The sequence below is a fragment of the Macaca mulatta genome, chromosome 6 (assembly GCF_049350105.2).
Source record: "Macaca mulatta isolate MMU2019108-1 chromosome 6, T2T-MMU8v2.0, whole genome shotgun sequence".
Taxonomy (NCBI): Eukaryota; Metazoa; Chordata; class Mammalia; order Primates; family Cercopithecidae; genus Macaca; species Macaca mulatta.
In genome coordinates, this window is record NC_133411.1 from 63,157,836 (window position 1) to 63,174,796 (window position 16,961).

Genomic DNA, 16,961 nt, shown 5'->3' on the forward strand with positions numbered 1-16,961 from the left:
TCCTTTTCATTGCTGAATAGTATTTCATTGTTCAGCATGTATGCTACACTTGATCTGTTCAGCAGTGAATGGACATGTGGATTTTTTCCATGTTGTGGCTACTGTGAATAATGCTGCTATGAACTTTTTTTTTTTTTTAAACAAGTTTTTACTTGAATATGTGTTTTGTTTTCTCCTGACTGTACACCTAGGAAAGGAATTGCTGGGTCATAGAGTAATTCTATGTGTAACCTTTTGAGGAACTGCCAGACTGTTTTAAGTAGTTGCACCATTTTGCATTCCCACCAGCATTGTATGAGGCTTCTAATTTCTTTACATTCTAGCCAGCACTTGTTAGCTGCCTTTTTGGTTCATAGCCATCCTTGGGATATGAAGGAGAACATTTCACTTTGAATATTAGTTTGATTGAAAGAATGTAGTACCTGTTTGTGTATCTGCATTTCTAGGCATATTTCTTTTATCAAGACTGACGTACAACTTATTTCCTCTAGGATTTTTTCTAGGTAGTTTTACTATCATTAAGGAATTTATAGTTAACTTACTCAGTATTTGTAACAACTAATACTTTTTTTTTTTTTTTTTTTGAGACGGAGTCTGGCTCTGTCGCCCGGGCTAGAGTGCAGTGGCCGGATCTCAGCTCACTGCAAGCTCCGCCCCCCGGGTTTACGCCATTCTCCTGCCTCAGCCTCCCGAGTAGCTAGGACTACAGGCGCCCGCCGCCTCGCCCGGCTAGTTTTTTGTATTTTTTAGTAGAGACGGGGTTTCACCGTGTTCGCCAGGATGGTCTCGATCTCCTGACCTCGTGATCCGCCCATCTCGGCCTCCCAAAGTGCTGGGATTACAGGCTTGAGCCACCGCGCCCGGCCTCTTTTTTTTTTTTTTTGAGACGGAGTCTCACTCTGTCCCCCTGGCTGGAGTGCAGTGGCTGGATCTCAGCTCACTGCAAGCTCCGCCTCCCGGGTTCAGGCCATTCTCCTGCCTCAGCCTCCCGAGTACCTGGGACTACAGGCGCCCGCCACCTCACCCAGCTAGTTTTTTTGTGTTTTTTAGTAGAGACGGGGTTTCACTGTGTTAGCCAGGATGGTCTCGATCTCCTGACCTCGTGATCCACCCGTCTCGGCCTCCCAAAGTGCTGGGATGTAACAACTAATACTTATTGAATGTTCAGTGTGTTCCAAATACTAATTATAATAATTACTGTTATTATCTACGTTTTATAAATACAGCATGCAGAGGTTAAAAATTTGTCCAGAGCTATATTGTTGTTAAATGGCAAATCCTGCTTTCGAACTCTGGCAGTCTGATTTCAGAGTTTATGCTTCTAACTACCATATGGTACTGCTTCTCAGTACCTCTCGCAAATAGATTTTTCAACTAGTAGTTTAAACACAATTTGACATGAGACAGCAGTTTGTTCTTTGATGTACTTAAAGTAGATAGGCTAAAAAATAGTCATGTCAGGTATATTTTGTTTTCTTATAGGCAAAAATAATTGATCATTCTTAAGTAATTTCAGAACTTGAATAGAAATACTGAGTACTTGAAGTTATTTTCTCAAAAATTAAAATACGTAACTTCTTCATAGTTACCTTATATGTAGAAATAGTAGGTTTACTTTATACATTAGTATATAATTCAAGTCTATTTGTCATATGTATTTATTTTTCCTATTGGTGTTAGAACCATGGCAAAATGTGTTTGTTGCCTGCTAGAGCTTTCAAACTCTCAGTACATTCATACACACACACACATATTTATATATTTGAGCATGTAAATAATTTAATGATTGTGAATTTGAAATATTTTAATAATTTTTTTCCTTCATTTTTATGGCTTGAGTAATTTTTTAACTTGCTCACTGCAGCCTCCACCTACCGGGTTCAAGCGATTCTCCTGCCTCAGCTTCCCAAGTAGCTGGGATTATAGGCACCTATGGCCACGCCCAGCTAATTTTTGTATTTTTTTGGTAGAAACGGGGTTTTACCATGTTGACCAGCCTGGTCTCAAATTCCTGACCTCAGGGGATCTGCCTACCTCAGCCCCCAAAAGTGCTGGGATTACAGGCGTGAGCCACTGCACCCAGCCTTTTTAAAAATAGAGACAGGGTCTCCCTTTGTTGCCCAGGCTGATCTCGATCTCCTGAGGCTCAAGGGATCTTCCTACTGTCTCAGCCTCCCAAGGTGCTAGGATTATGGATTATAGGCGTGAGCCACGATGCCCAGCTTTTTTTTTTTTTTTTTTTTTTTGGAGACAGGGCCTTGCTCTGTTGCCCAGACTGGAATGCAGTGGTGCAATCTCAGCTCACTGCAGCTTTGACCTACAGGGCTCAAGCAGCCCTCCCACCTCAGCCTCCCAAGTAACTGGGACTACAGGCATGCACTACCAAATCTAGGTAATATTTTTTTTTTTTTTTGGTATTTTTTGTAGAGACAAGGTTTCGCCATGTTGCTAAGGCTTGCCTTGAACTCCCAGGCTCAAGCAATCTGCCCATCTTGGCCTCCCAAAGTGCTGGGATCACAGGCATGAACCGTCATGCTGGCTGACTTGGCTAATTTTTAAAGGAACAATAGAGAAACCTGTTCAACTTTTCCAGTATTGCTATTGTTGAAGTTTCTGCTATTAGCTTAAACAGAATTTGACATAAGGCAGCAGTTTTTTTGTTTTTTGGGTTTTTTTTTGTTGTTGTTGTTGTTGTTTTTGAGACGGTTTCTCGCTCTATCACCCAGACTGTAGTACAGTGGTGCGATCTTGGATCACTGCAACCTCCACCTCCTGGGTTCAAGTGATTCGCCTGCCCCAGCCTCCCAAGTAGCTGGGATTACAGGCATGTGCCACTATGCCTGGCTAATTTTGTATTTTTAGTAGAGATGGGGTTTCGCCATGTTGGCCAGGCTGGTCTTGAACTCTTGAGCTCAGGTGATCCACCCACCTTGGCTTCCCAAAGTGCTAGTATTACATGCATGAGCCACCATACCCAGCCAAGTTAGCGGTTCTTTTGATACATTTTTGATTACTTGAGAAGAGTCACAAAAAAATCATTTTTCATAATGTTTGTTCAAATGAAAAGTTGAGTAAATGAGAAAGTGTGTTATTAAACAGCTTTTCAGAAAGACTGGTGAATGCATCTTTTATTTGTTAGCAGTTAAGTATTATATTTTTCCACTATAACTAGAAGAAATACATGCTCCAATATGGTGCCCATATTTTCCAAAGAATGTAAAAATATCACAGTATTTTGAGTAGATGTTATTAGTTTTATCAAAATAAAACCATTTCTATACTTTCTGAAATTACTAAATAAACATACTAGTTACTTAGAGTACATAAAGTGCTCATTTCAATAGTATGATATTTCTAGTCAGTGGTGTGTTCTTTTCAACAATGAATCAAATTTTCCTGAATTGAAGGAAAAATAATTTTGACCTTACTGGTTATTTAAATTATTTGTAAATGTAAGAAGCATATACCTATTCTATTAAAGTTGGTTCTGTAACTGTACATAAGATAACTATGTACAGGCCTTTTTTGAAGAAGTGGGAAGGCTCACATTTATTTATTTCTCCATCTTCCACCTTTATGGTTTATAATGCAAGAATATTTAGCCTGTTAATTTTTAGAACTACTTGCCTAAATGAACCATATATTCTAAAATGTAAGAGATCATTATATTAGTATTTATAAAATATTACAAAAACTGTTCTAGAAAAGTGGTATGTTTGGCTCTCTCAATATCTTTTTAGTAAGCAAATTGGCAAAAAGGAATTCTTCAAAGTTTGCCTGGAATCCTTCAAAGTTTACATAATATCTTTATCATTGGTTACCTTTCTTGTTTCAGTTAAATTTTAGGTGATCCTTTTATTAGGCTGTCTCTTGATACATTGTTTTAGTTAACTGATCAAATTAAATACATTAAAAGAGTACTTGATCAACATTCAAAGGGTTCCTATATTTTTAGTAATGTGAGGTATGCGTTGGATTGATAGGTATATAAAATAAGTTCCAATATGACTTGCCCTCCATGAAGACTTTAAGCCTAGATACTCCTAGATTTTAGCTCCTGCTTTACTCTTGGCAAGTCCCTGCATTTCTCTGAGCCTCTGTTTCTTGTTTAAAATGGAGACAAAATACTGTTACGAATGTTGTGAATTGAAGATTTAGTATTTATTTAGTACAGTGAGTGGCATATGCTAAGCCCTCAGTAAATAGTGATCATTTTTAAACTTAAGGAATATATTTACATTTATACAAAGCAAGCAAGAAGCAATATATGGCCCAGTGCTAGAATATAAGTTCTGATAATTCTAGTTCTGGGAAGTTTGAGATGATTCTGGACTAGATGGTTGTGGTTTAAGGCTTTATGGAGGAATGTAGGTGGGGCAAGCTCCAAAGGAATGGAATCAGAGTGGGGGTTATATTTTAATTTTCATGGCTAAAAAGAAAGAATGATATTTTAGGAAACAGGAGAGGCTTTAGAATCAAGAATTAACATGTATTTGGAGTTCTTAGTTTTGCTAAAACAGAGGATTTGTGTGAATACTTATAGATGAGAGACATAAGCTTATTAACTTGATTGCTAAATTGGGTATTCAGTTCTGAGCCTCAGTATTTTCCATTTTTACCCTTATCTTTAGAAAACAATAGAGTTTACACATGTCCAGTACACTTCTGTGTGGTATGTGTTTGAGAAATAAAAGTTTCTTAATACACTTCTGCTGTGATGTATTATGTATTATAGTAGGTTTAAGGTACTTGGGTAAATTTATTTGGAAAACTACAAAATTGACATTTTTTTTCTCTCTTAGGGCTCCGCTGATCCTCTAAATAGTGCTTTCCATTTGACCTACAACATGGTTTTGAACTTACTACGTGTAGAAGAAATTAATCCTGAGTACATGTTGGAAAAATCCTTCTATCAGTTTCAGCATTATCGAGCAATTCCAGGAGTAGTAGAGAGTAAGTATAAAATATTGTAACAGAGCTTAATGTAGCTAGGAGACTAGCAAAATGTCTACATTATTGGCTGCTTTGGCTTTTTTTTTTAAGGTAAATTTTGGTTCATATGTAATGGACTGCACAACTGTAGTCTGATCATTGTAACTGAATAGAACATTTCAAAATGAAGGAAAGAAAACGCTGGCAGGGAACTTTTCTATAGTTGGCTCAAATTTAGTATAATTCTTGTCTTGTGCATATGTATCGTATAACTCATGGTCCTGAATAATGAAATAACACAAAGCCTAGTATTTTAAAACTTGACCTGTAAGAAGCACATGCAGCCGGGCGCGGTGGCTCACGACTGTAATCCCAGCACTTTGGGAGGCCAAGGCGGGTGGATCACCAGGTCAAGAGATTGAGACCATCCTGGCCAACATGGTGAAACCCTGTCGCTACTAAAAATACAAAAAATTAGCAGGCTTGGTGGCGGGCTCCTGTAGTCCCAGCTGCTCAGGAGGCTGAGGCAGGAGAATCACTTGAACATGGGAGGCGGAGGTTGTAGTGAGCCAAGTTTGCGCCACTGCACTCCAACCTGGCAACAAAGCGAGAGTCCCAACTCAAAAAGAAAATTTTAAAAAAAAGAGAATCACATGCATATTAGCCTTGTTCTTTCACCGTTTCTCATTATAAAAGAGTGCCCTGGCATAAGCCTGTGAATGTTTAGGGAAATGCAATGCTTTAACTTGGATTAGAGTTTAGCTTTTTTGGAATTTTCAGTTCTTAATATTAAGGTAATGCTTGCAAAAGCACAAAAAGTAAATGTCCTATGGTAATTATATTCAAGTGGAGTTGTACATTGATTCTTACCTTAGAGGGTAGCGTGACTAATGGTCATAAGAGCTGATTAAAAGCTAAAATGAAGGCAACGATTTAAACTACTGGTTTTCACTTGAGTATGAAAAAAAATAAACCACTGGTTTGGGTAAATCTTATAAAAATATTGTGTGTAGTCATTGTAAAAAGGAAAAAGAAAATATGACAAAGATAGAGGAAAGTTAAAATCATTTGTAATCTCACACAGAAATAGCTACCCAACCACTGTTAACACTTTGTAGTTTTTCTATTTTGTTTTACGAATAAGTATGCTTTTTAAAGGCAAAATTAGATGTGAGGTTTTTGTAATAATGATACTTATACTGGTAATGATAATGCTTATAATTAATATCATTTGTTAAATATTTACCTTATGCCTAGCCTTTTATTAAATGCTTTGTATTTAGTAGCTCATTTATTCTGACTTTTAAAGTTTTAATTTCAGCCAGGTGTGGTAGTTCACACCTGTAATCCTAGCACTTTGCGAGGCCAGGGCGGGCAGATACTTGAGGTCAGAAGTTCGAGGCCAGCCTGGCCAGCATGATGAAACCCCCTCTCTACTAAAAATACAAAAAAATTAGCCGGGTGTAGTGGTGGGCACCTGTAATCCCAGCTACTTGGGAGGCTGAGACAGAAGAATTGCTTGAACCCGGGAGATGGAGGTTGCAGTGAGCCAAGATTGTACCACTGCACTTCAGCCTGAGCGACAGAGTGAGACTCCATCTCAAAAAAAAAAAAAAGTTTTAATTTCAAGAAAGTATGATTTTTAATGACTGAATAATATTTCCATTTTATAATTGTATCATGATTTATTTAACAAGACAAATTTGAGATTCCTTTCTTATGAGTATATAGGACAATTCCACTCTTATTTTACTTTATTTTAGATGGGGTCTTGCTCTGTCGCCTAGACTGGAATGCAGTGGTACCATCACAACTCACTGCAGCCTCAATTTCCCAGGCTCAGTTGATCCTTCCCGCTCAGCTGGACTATAGGCATGTGCCGCCATGCCTGACTAATTTTTGTATTTTCTGTAGATACAGGGTTTCACCATTAATAAAGTGATGAAAATAGATGTAATAACCTCTCTAATTGATTAAGAAAAAAATCAAAGATGACAGACAATTTCTTAAAATGTGAGCTGGATGATCTCAACAATCACCTTTAGTAAACTTCCATAAGCAGATTTTTGAATATATTTTTTAAAACCTTATAACATGACAAATGTATAATTTCAAATCATACTACATTTATTAATTTTTTGTAAAAGTTATTAATAATACCCCTCGTGTTTGGCAGATAAACTATGGTCTTAGCAAAGAGATAGAAAAATATGTTTCTAGTCTCAGAACTGTATTTTTAAAAGAGCTATAAATCCCCTTATCCCACCAAAAATTGTATTAATAATAAATTTTATTTTATTTTATTAAAAATAAAATTAATAATAAAAAAGATTAACAAGGTTTAAATACACTTTGGATTTGAATGTGAATTAAGGAGATGTTAAAATCAAATTAGCAGTATTAATTTTACCTTATATCATGGAAATTTCAGATGCTGTCATTGAAACAGGTGTAAGATTACAAGCTAGTTTAGTACTTAAAAGGAAATTAAAGTATTCCTCCTAAGCAATTAGCACAGTCATGCATGAGTAGGATAATTGTACATACACACACAGCTAGCAGTTAGACTGGTTTGGAGACTGAATAACCAAGTGAAACAGAAGTGTGTATTGGTGCACTTACCTTTGTTTTGTTTCATTTTCTTTTTACATTCTGATAAACAGTAAATTACTTTTTAAAAGCATCCTTGGTACAGTGGAGGACAGAGGGGAAACTCCCAAGTATTACCCTGTTTTTTTAAAGCCTATTTTCTGACTTCTGGCTGGACCCAGAGATTGTTCAATATGACTTAGAACAAGATTCTACTACTCACTCAGTGAACTTAAACATTCCACCATTTCACTGAGAAATTAAAAAGAAAACCTTTTACGTGGGGAATGGGAGCCCCTTTCAGTTTTTAGGCCGAGAAAGTCACTTAAAATATAGCCGAAGTCAAGTCTCAAGTCTCCTACCCTTGGAACTAAATAATTACCTTTTGAAGCCACTGTATAGCCAGTCACTAACCGGTGTTATTTCTGTTAACCAATGAATTCCTGACACCTTCTGTAATCTAGCCCCTCTTCTAATTCATCCCTTTTTCTTTTTTCTTTTTATTTATTTTTTTGAAATGGAGTTTCACTCCTGTTGCCCAGGCAATGGCAACAATGGCATAATCTCAGCTCACCGCAATCTCCGTCTCCCGGGTTCAAGTGGTTTTCCTGCCTCAGCCTCCCAAGTAGCTGGGATTATAGGCATGCACCACCATGCCCAGCTAATTTTGTATTTTTAGTAGAGATGGGGTTTCTCCATGTTGGTCAGGCTGGTCTCGAACTCCCAACCTCAGGTGATCCACCCACCTCAGCCTCCCAAAGTGCTGGGATTACAGGCATGAGCCACTGCACCTGTCCCTGATTCATCCCTTTTTCTTCAGAAACTTGAGCCCCTCCTTTGTCTCTAGAGCACTTCCTGAACTTAGAAGTGTATCTCTGGCTGCAGTCATCAACCTTGGCCCACATAAACTGTTAATTTTGCCTCGGTTTCTTCCATTTAGGTAGACATTTCCATCTCATGTCCGCTGTCTCCTCAGTCCCCAGCTTTTGTGTTTTGTTTTGTTTTTTCAATTTGTTTCTGACTTACTTTTTAAGAGGATTGTGAGTAACATGATCTTTGTTCTCTGGCCTTGCCTCTGGATACTTGTATCTACTTGGAATTGAATTAGCCCTGCATTTCTCTACCTCTGGTTTTAAAGGGGCAAGCTGTTTTTCTAACCTCCTGAAACCAGTAAGTAGAAATACTGTCCAAAATTTAAAATACTTGTTAATGGAAGAGGTAGGAACTTGACTGATGAAAGAGAAATAAGGGAATTGAAACACCTGTAGTACAGTTTGCAGAGCTGAGTGCTGCGATCAAACAGAGCATGTAGTATGAGAGAATACGTCCTGAATGCAGTTCATTCCTATTTTCACTCATTACTTGCAGGAATATACTTCTTTTGTTGCAGATACTGCTAGAGCCTTTTCAAGGCACTGGTATTATTTTACCGCCTTAAATATACCAAAATTAAAATGTGGGCTGTTGTCTTTGGAAGTGTAGAATTGGTAGAATGTTTTATTGATTATAACAAATAGATGGCTCACATATGTGAGATGTTTTTCATTTTGATTTATCTAATCAACAGTACATTTTTCAGTGAGCCATAAGAGTAGAGGTCCTTGGATTGTACTCTACCCTTACTGAAAAGAAAAATGCATACTTAATCTTAGTCTTTTTATTTAGTTTCATTAATAATGCCAGTGGTAATAGAAAGAGCTGTGCAGTTAGATGAGGGTTTGAATCAAGGCTACCTGGGCCTTAGTTTGTGTATGAAGTTGGGATAATATCCAGTTCATCCAAGTTATAAGAACTAAATGAGATAATCTATGTTAAATGCTCAGTAAGTGCTTGTTGCAAAAACTGATAGTATTGCCATAGAGCAGTAAAGCAATCTATGCTTTTACTTGTAAAATTTGCTTAGTTCTGAGCATGGCAGTTCATTTCCCAGTCGCTCCCAGGCTTATCTGTTGTACACACTATTATACACTATATTGTATGCTATAAATATGTCTTTGCAACCACCATCTCTCATCTTCCTCTAAAGGAAGAAATTGGTTACAAGCTGTCTTAAGAGTTTATGGGCATGTTTTACATGCTATCTTCTGAAATTCTGAGGCTTTCCTATGGCGATGACCCATGGGGTCTTCTCATTTGCACTGTAGTTAAACCAGCTTCTTATACTAAAGTTCCTCAACTGTCTGATTGGGGTGGAAGAGATACTATCCTTAAGTTAATTTGCTTCATAGTGGCAGTCTCACAAGCAAGTTGCCTCATTAATTTATGTCTTTGTTTTTCTATTCTAATTTGTTACATGTATATTATCAATTTTGAAAGACACAAAACCAGGTTTTTTTTAACATGAGAAAAGATTAGAGAAACTGATTTTTGTTTGTTTAATTTGGAGAAAAAAGACTGTACCTAAAGTTAATAATTTTCTGGAGTGGTATGTGGCTGTAGTTAGAGTCCTAGATACAGAATAAATGTGACTTCTTAAAATATCTTTCAAACTTTTGACTCTAGTTAAATAGTCTGAGCACTGAAGTGATTTGGAGTGATATAAAAAAAATCTTTCTGGATGCTTCCCTGTTAAAACCCCATAGAAATTTCCTTATATCATTTTCTTAAATTCCTCCTGTCTGTGCTGCCTTTAGTGCTCACCTGATTCCTACAAATATAATGTTATATGTAACTCTGGGTGGGGCAGCAGGATCATCATTTCAGTGTGCAGTCTTCGTTTTCTTATAACTCTTAATGACTTTAGTCTGTCAAATATTCTTTTATAGGGTTTAATTTTTTTTTCCTGATAATGTTTACTGCCATAATGCATGTTGTTTCAGATGGTATTCTAGTGTTTAATGACTGAAGTACAGCTCCTGTAAGCAGTGATGCAGTTCATTTAAAAAGAACCAGGATGATGCAGTGTGCCCAAGGCAGTACAAAAGACTAGAACTTAGAGCTCTAGGAACAGTCTGTGAAAAGGTTGATGATAATAATAAACATAATAATACAGGAGCAATATCCTTTCTGTTTACCATGAGCAATACTGTTAGCTAAGTATATTCTTTGTCTTTCGTCAGTCCCTGGGAAAGCTTTGTGGAGTTATGTGCACTATGGTTATCCTCATTTTGCAGATTAAGAAACTGAAGCACACAGGTTACATAGAGTTTGATACAGATCAATGGAGTAGAATTGTGAGTCCAGAAGTAAACCCATACATCTGTTGTCAGTTGATTTTTCAGCAAGTAGTGCTGAAACAACAGAATTGCAACATGCATAATAAAGTTGCACCCTTACCTCACGCCATATACAGAAAGTAACTCAAAATAGATAAAGCTGTCAATATAAGAGCTAAAAATTTAAAACTTTTAGGAAAAAACATAGGTGTGAATTTACGTAATTTTGGATTTGGCAGTGATTTCTTAGCTGTGACACCAAAAGCATGAACAACAGAAGAAAAAAATAAATTGGATTTTATCAGAATTTAAAACTGTGGGTGGGGGGTGTGTGTGGTGTATTTGTCTATGGTTTTTGGTTTATAATTTTTATACCCTCTGTTATTTATAGTCTTGTTAAAATGTTAGGGCACAATAGGCCTTAGAAATTAGATTATTTTAAACCTAGTTTTGTTATTTACTTATTTATTTTAAGGCAGAGTTGTTTCTTTTTCTTTTCTTTCTTTTTTTTTTTTTTTTTTTTTTTGGCCTTTTTGTCTTAGATCTGTTCATAATAAATTTTTTTGACTTATTTTGTCTTATAGTTCATAAGACCACCATTTTAAAGAGGGTTCTGTCTTATGTCTTGGAGGAAGAAATGTTATAGAGATTCAAAAATTTTAAATAAATGGGCTTTCTTGGGTGTTTTTACTCTCTTAATATTAGATTATGTATTTTTTGTTTAATTATATACAGTTGTGAATTATATCCATCTAATTAAAAGTCGCTATAAAAGGTCCAGGAGGACAGGATTTGGGGAACTTTTGGATAGCTAAATATGAAGAGACTTATAGGAAGGAAACAAAAATTTATTTGTTGAGGAAGATGGTGTACTCCATCTCTGTGGGGACAAAAGCTCTTGTTGTTTGGGACCTTTTTAGGCTTTGTCTTATATTTTTTTATCTATTTTTAAAAATATTTTTTGTAATAAACTGATAATGTGGGTTTTTTTTTTTTTTTTTTTTTAGTTTCGTGAGCTACTCACACACACACACACACAAATCAGACCTAAATAGGAAGTTGTAAAAATTTCAATTTGTTAAAATTTTTGGAGGCCTAACTGGTGACTGGTGTCTAAACTTGTGACTAGTGTCTAAAATTTTGGAGGCCTTAACTTGTGACTAGTCGGGGTAGGGGTGGGGGCAGTCTTGGGGACTGAACTCTCAACCTGTGAGACCTGATGCTATCTCCAGGTGGATAATGTCAAAATTAAATTAGAGGACACCCAGCTGACATCCACTGCTTGGTGTGTGGGGAAGAAAAACCCTCACACATTGAGTCACAGAAGGCTTCTTCTGCGTTAGTTACTGTTATGTGACATAAAAAATACAAAAAATGCCGGGCATGGTGGCTTATGCCTGTAATCCCAGCACTTTGGGAGACCAAGGCGAGTGGATCACTTGAGGCCAGAAGTTCAAGACCAGCCTGGCCAACATGGCAAAACCCCGTCTCTACTAAAAATACAAAAAATTAGCTGTATGTGGTGGCGCACACCTGTAATTCCAGTTACTCAGAAGGCTGAGGTAGGGAATAGCATGAACCCAGGAGACAGAGGTTGCAGTGAGCCAAGATTGTGCCCCTGAACTCTAACCTGGGCAATGGAGCAAGACTGTCTCAAGAAACATTTAAAAAAATATAAAAAATATATTTAAAACACTTATTTTTTGGAGGCAGGGTCTCTGTTGCCTAGACTGGAGTGCATTGGCACAATCATAGCTCACTGTAGCCTCAACCTCCTGGGCTCAAGGAATCCTCCAACGTCAGCCTCCCAAGTAGCTAGGACTACAGGTGTGTACCATCACACCAACCTAATGTTTTATTTTTGTAGAGATGGAATCTCACTGTCTCTCCCAGGCTGGTCTTGACCTCCTGAGCTCAAGCTATCCTCCTCCTGCCTCGGCCTCCCAAGAGTGTTGGGTTTATGGGTGTGAGCCACTGTGCCTAGCCGGAAAAACACTTGTGTTTCTTAAAACACATTACCTCAAAAGAACAACTTTTTTTCTTTCTTTACCTGATAGAATGGTCCTAACACCAGGGCTACAACTACAAATGCTAAAAAGATAATTCCTAAACAGAAAACTGCAACTATATATTTAACCCTTTTATCAAAATTCCTAAGAGCCATATAGGATGAATTGTACCTTCATCCCATCTGACAAAATAGACTGAAAATCAATACTACTATTTGCCTAATTATAAAAATGGCACTAGTTCTATACCTGTATAACCTTATCACATCTAAACAGAGATACAATGTGGAGGAGATATGTGCTAGGCTACTCTTGCTGCCTAAAATTTAGACCATCATTGTGGTCAATTCTAATGTCCCTTCCATAGATTTAAAAAAAAAGAAGGAAGGGTATTTAAAAACTATAGATTTTATAGGTCAGGTGTGGTGACTCGCACCTGTAATTCTAGCACTTTGGGAGGCCAAGGCAGGTGGATCACTTGAGGTCAGGAGTTCAAGACCAGCCTGGCCAACATGGTGAAACCCCCGTCTCTACTAAAAATACAGGAATTAGCTGGGCATAGTGGCGCATGCTGATAATCCCAGCTACTCAGGAGGCTGAGGCAGGAGAATCACTTAAACCTGTGAGGCAGAGGTTGCAGTGAGCCAAGACTGTCTCAAAAAAAACACAAACGAAAGGCCAGGCTCGGTGGCTCACATGTGTAATCCCAGCACTTTGGGAGGCCAGGGTGGGCAGATCACGAGGTCAGGAGATCAAGACCATCCTGGCTAACGCGGTGAAACCCCGTCTCTACTAAAAATACAAAAATTAGCTGGGCATGGTAGTGGGCGCCTGTAGTCCCAGCTACTCGGGAGGCTGAGGCAGGAGAATAGCATGAACCCAGGAGGCGGAGCTTGCCGTGAGCCGAGATTGCACCACTGCACTCTAATCTGGGCAACAGAGGGAGACTCCATCTCTAAAAAAAAGAAAAAAAAGGCTATTGATCTTAAAAATGGAATTACACATTTTAAAAATCCAATATTAATACCTCTAAAGAAGCTCAAAACAAAAAAATTATATCCTAGTTCAATTATACCAAAGGCCTAAAAATATAAAACTATGTATTTGCCAAGATGTCTCCTACTTTTAAAACCAGACAAGATCAAATAAAAGCCTACAAACCTGCATGGCCTCAGCCTAAGAGACATATTCATACCATTTAATGGTAGACTGATCTAATTAATGACTAAATACACGTCTAATAATACACCAATATCTTTGAAATGATATATCCTGTTAATATGAGATCCCTATTAACAAAAAACCAGGGTGTGGCCTATGATTTATTGGTTGGTTTTTGTCCATGGTTCCTGATTTATAACTCCCATAGCCTTTGTATAGTCTTTTGTTATAATGCTGGGTCAGAAGCAGGTGCCAGAAGATAGATTTTCTCTCTGATCTGCTGCTGCCTTCCTTTCACCTGCTGCTTTTTCTCCCCAAGGCAGGAATCATCTCCAGCTTTTCTGTTTGGAGACCGACCTAAAAAATTTCTCTGAATTTAGGTCACAAGACACCCATTTCAAAAGAGATCCTGCCTCCTACCTTGGAGGAAGAAATGCTATACAGAAAGGCACAAAAAAAAAAAAAAAACACTTGTAATGGGCAGATCTGGCTGGGTTTTCCCACTCAGTCTATTAGTAATAGATTGTGACCAGCCACATTTCTTCGCAGTTGTCAGTCATGTCTATCCAATAAAGTCTCCATAAAGGGCACAAGAGGACAGGGTTTGAGGAGCTTTTGGATAGCTGAACACATAGAGACTTACAGGAAGGTGGAAAGTAAACAAAAACCACAACTACATTGGCACCAACCTAATAGAAAAAATCCTATGTCTTGGATATAATTTAAATAAGATATATAATTTTTTAATTTTGTACATGTGTTCTATTTACAGAGGTAAAGAATTCAGAAGAACAGTATAATAAAATAGTAATTCCCAATGAAGAAAGTGTGGTTATCTATTATAAGATTAGACAGCAGCTTGCCAAATTGGGTAAAGAAATTGAAGAATATATTCACAAACCAAAATACTGCTTACCTTTTCTACAACCAGGTCGTTTGGTAAAGGTATGTCAGTGTTTCTTCATAAAATACTTGAATAATTCAATATTTAAACATATTTTTGTTAAAGATTCTAATTTATTTTTTATCCTGATAAAATGCTTCCTGCTACAATAATTGATCTATATTAATCATATTATTTTACCTGTTTCACATGGCACTAACTTAGGGGCTTATGCAAAGGCCTTTTAATCACCACTGGTTTTTATTTTGAGGACTATAAATTGAAGTAGATAGTTTTGGGATTAACATATAAAATATTTCTAGTTATGAAATGCTAACTATAACTTCATATAACTATATTCATGTAACTATTCATATAACTATATGAAAAATAAGGTAATTTTAAGTTCTGGATGAATTCATTAGATATAAAATATTTATATCCTTGAAACATACTGTCATTTTCGGCATTCATTTGCCAACTGAGAGATTCCTGTTGTTGCTGTTCTAGGGGCAATTTCTAAAATGAAATTTGTCATTGATTTTTTTTCCTGCAGGGTTAATATCTTGTTTCTTAAATTTAGCAATGCTTTTGCTAAAGATATTTTGTCAGAAAATTCAGAAGGCTTTATTAGTCTAGAATGTGGGTACGAAAGACTGAAATTGCCTTGTATATATACATTTGATCTTGCTTACTTGCTTTTCTTTTTAGGTAAAGAATGAAGGGGATGACTTTGGCTGGGGAGTAGTGGTGAATTTCTCAAAAAAGTCAAATGTTAAGGTAAACTGTTGTCTTTAAACTAGAATTGTATATCAGTTTTTAGTGAAATGTTTTTTCAGGCTTATGAAATCGGTCTAAGAAGAAATAATATTACCTGAAGAGAAGCAGTAATAAATTCTGCCATGAGGAATTAATTGTTGGAATACACCCGGCTAATTTTTGTATTTTTAGTAGAGATGGGGTTTCGCCATGTTGGTCAAGCTAGTCTTGAACTCCTAACCTCAGGTGATCCACCCGTCTCGGCCTCCCAAAGTGCTGGGATTACAAGTGTGAGCCATTGCGCCCAGCCAGTCCTTTATGTTTTCTGTGTATCGCCTCAACCATGAGAAAACTGTTAAATGGTGGTAGTGCTTTCCTTCCACTCCCCAAATCCCCCTGACACACACACACACACTCAGAGAGACACATGCATTATTTTCATGTAGCTATGATCTTCCTTGCAGGAGGTGAGGTTAACTGGACAGAGTAGTCTTTATTTAAGCCTCTCTGACAGCTATTAAATTCTCTTTTTATGTGGAGTTGAAGTGAGACATTGAATGCTAAATACAGTGGTTTCATGGACATTTATGTAACCCAAGATGGAACAGCTAGCATGCCTTTGCCAGTTTACTCATTCTATAACTTGTCTATAAGAGAATTTTGCTAGGGCAGAATATTTTAACCTGTACTGAAGTGCTATAGATTCCTTTCATGCTAGGTTTTACATTTTTTGTTTTTTAAACAGTTCTATGAAGATGATATGCACACACTGTCCAATTTTCCCGGTTAGGGTATATGACTCAGTGACATTTAGTATATTCGCAGATATGTGCAACCATCAGTTACCACAGTCAATTCTAGAACATTTTCATCATCTCAAAAAGAAACCTATGTCATTCACCTATCCTTCCATATCCCCCAGAAGTAGAGAAAATTTCCTCTGTTCCCGGTGTGTTGAGTGTTTTCTCATGAAAGATAAATACTTTGTCAAATATTTCTTACGTGCCCATTGAGATGATCATGTGATTCTTGCTCTTTATTCTATTTTGTATTCTGATATGATATATTACATTAACTGGTTTTCAGATGTTAATATGACTGGATTTCCAAGATAAATCCCAGTTTGTCATGATATATTATTCTCTTTATGTATCGGGATTCAGTTGATAGTATGTTTTTGAGGATTTTTTATGCCACTATTCATAGGAAATGTTGGTTTGTTGTTTTCTTGGTGACATCTTTGTTTGGGTTTGGTATTAGGGTAATGCAGGCCTCATAGGATGAGTTAGGAAGTGTTCCCCTTTTCTTTCATTTTTTGGAAGAGTTTTTGAAGAACTGGTATTAAATTTTTTTTCCCCAATATCTTCATGACATTCAAAACTTTTAAAATATTTGGTAGAACTTGGCAATGAGGCCGCTTTGGCTTGTGCTCTTCTTTATGGGTAGTTTACTTAGAGATTACTAAGTCCATCT

General features: G+C 37.0%; 1 protein-coding gene across 1 annotated transcript in view; it reads left to right on the forward strand.

The window, feature by feature from the left end:
- Window positions 1–16,961, forward strand: part of MTREX (Mtr4 exosome RNA helicase) — a 126,520-nt gene that overhangs the window by 59,175 nt on the left and 50,384 nt on the right. Inside the window, exons 16-18 of the mRNA XM_015140078.3 lie at window positions 4,803–4,953; window positions 14,619–14,791; window positions 15,441–15,509. Of these exons, the coding sequence (XP_014995564.2) occupies window positions 4,803–4,953; window positions 14,619–14,791; window positions 15,441–15,509 (393 nt within the window). The remainder of the gene's footprint in view (window positions 1–4,802; window positions 4,954–14,618; window positions 14,792–15,440; window positions 15,510–16,961) is intronic.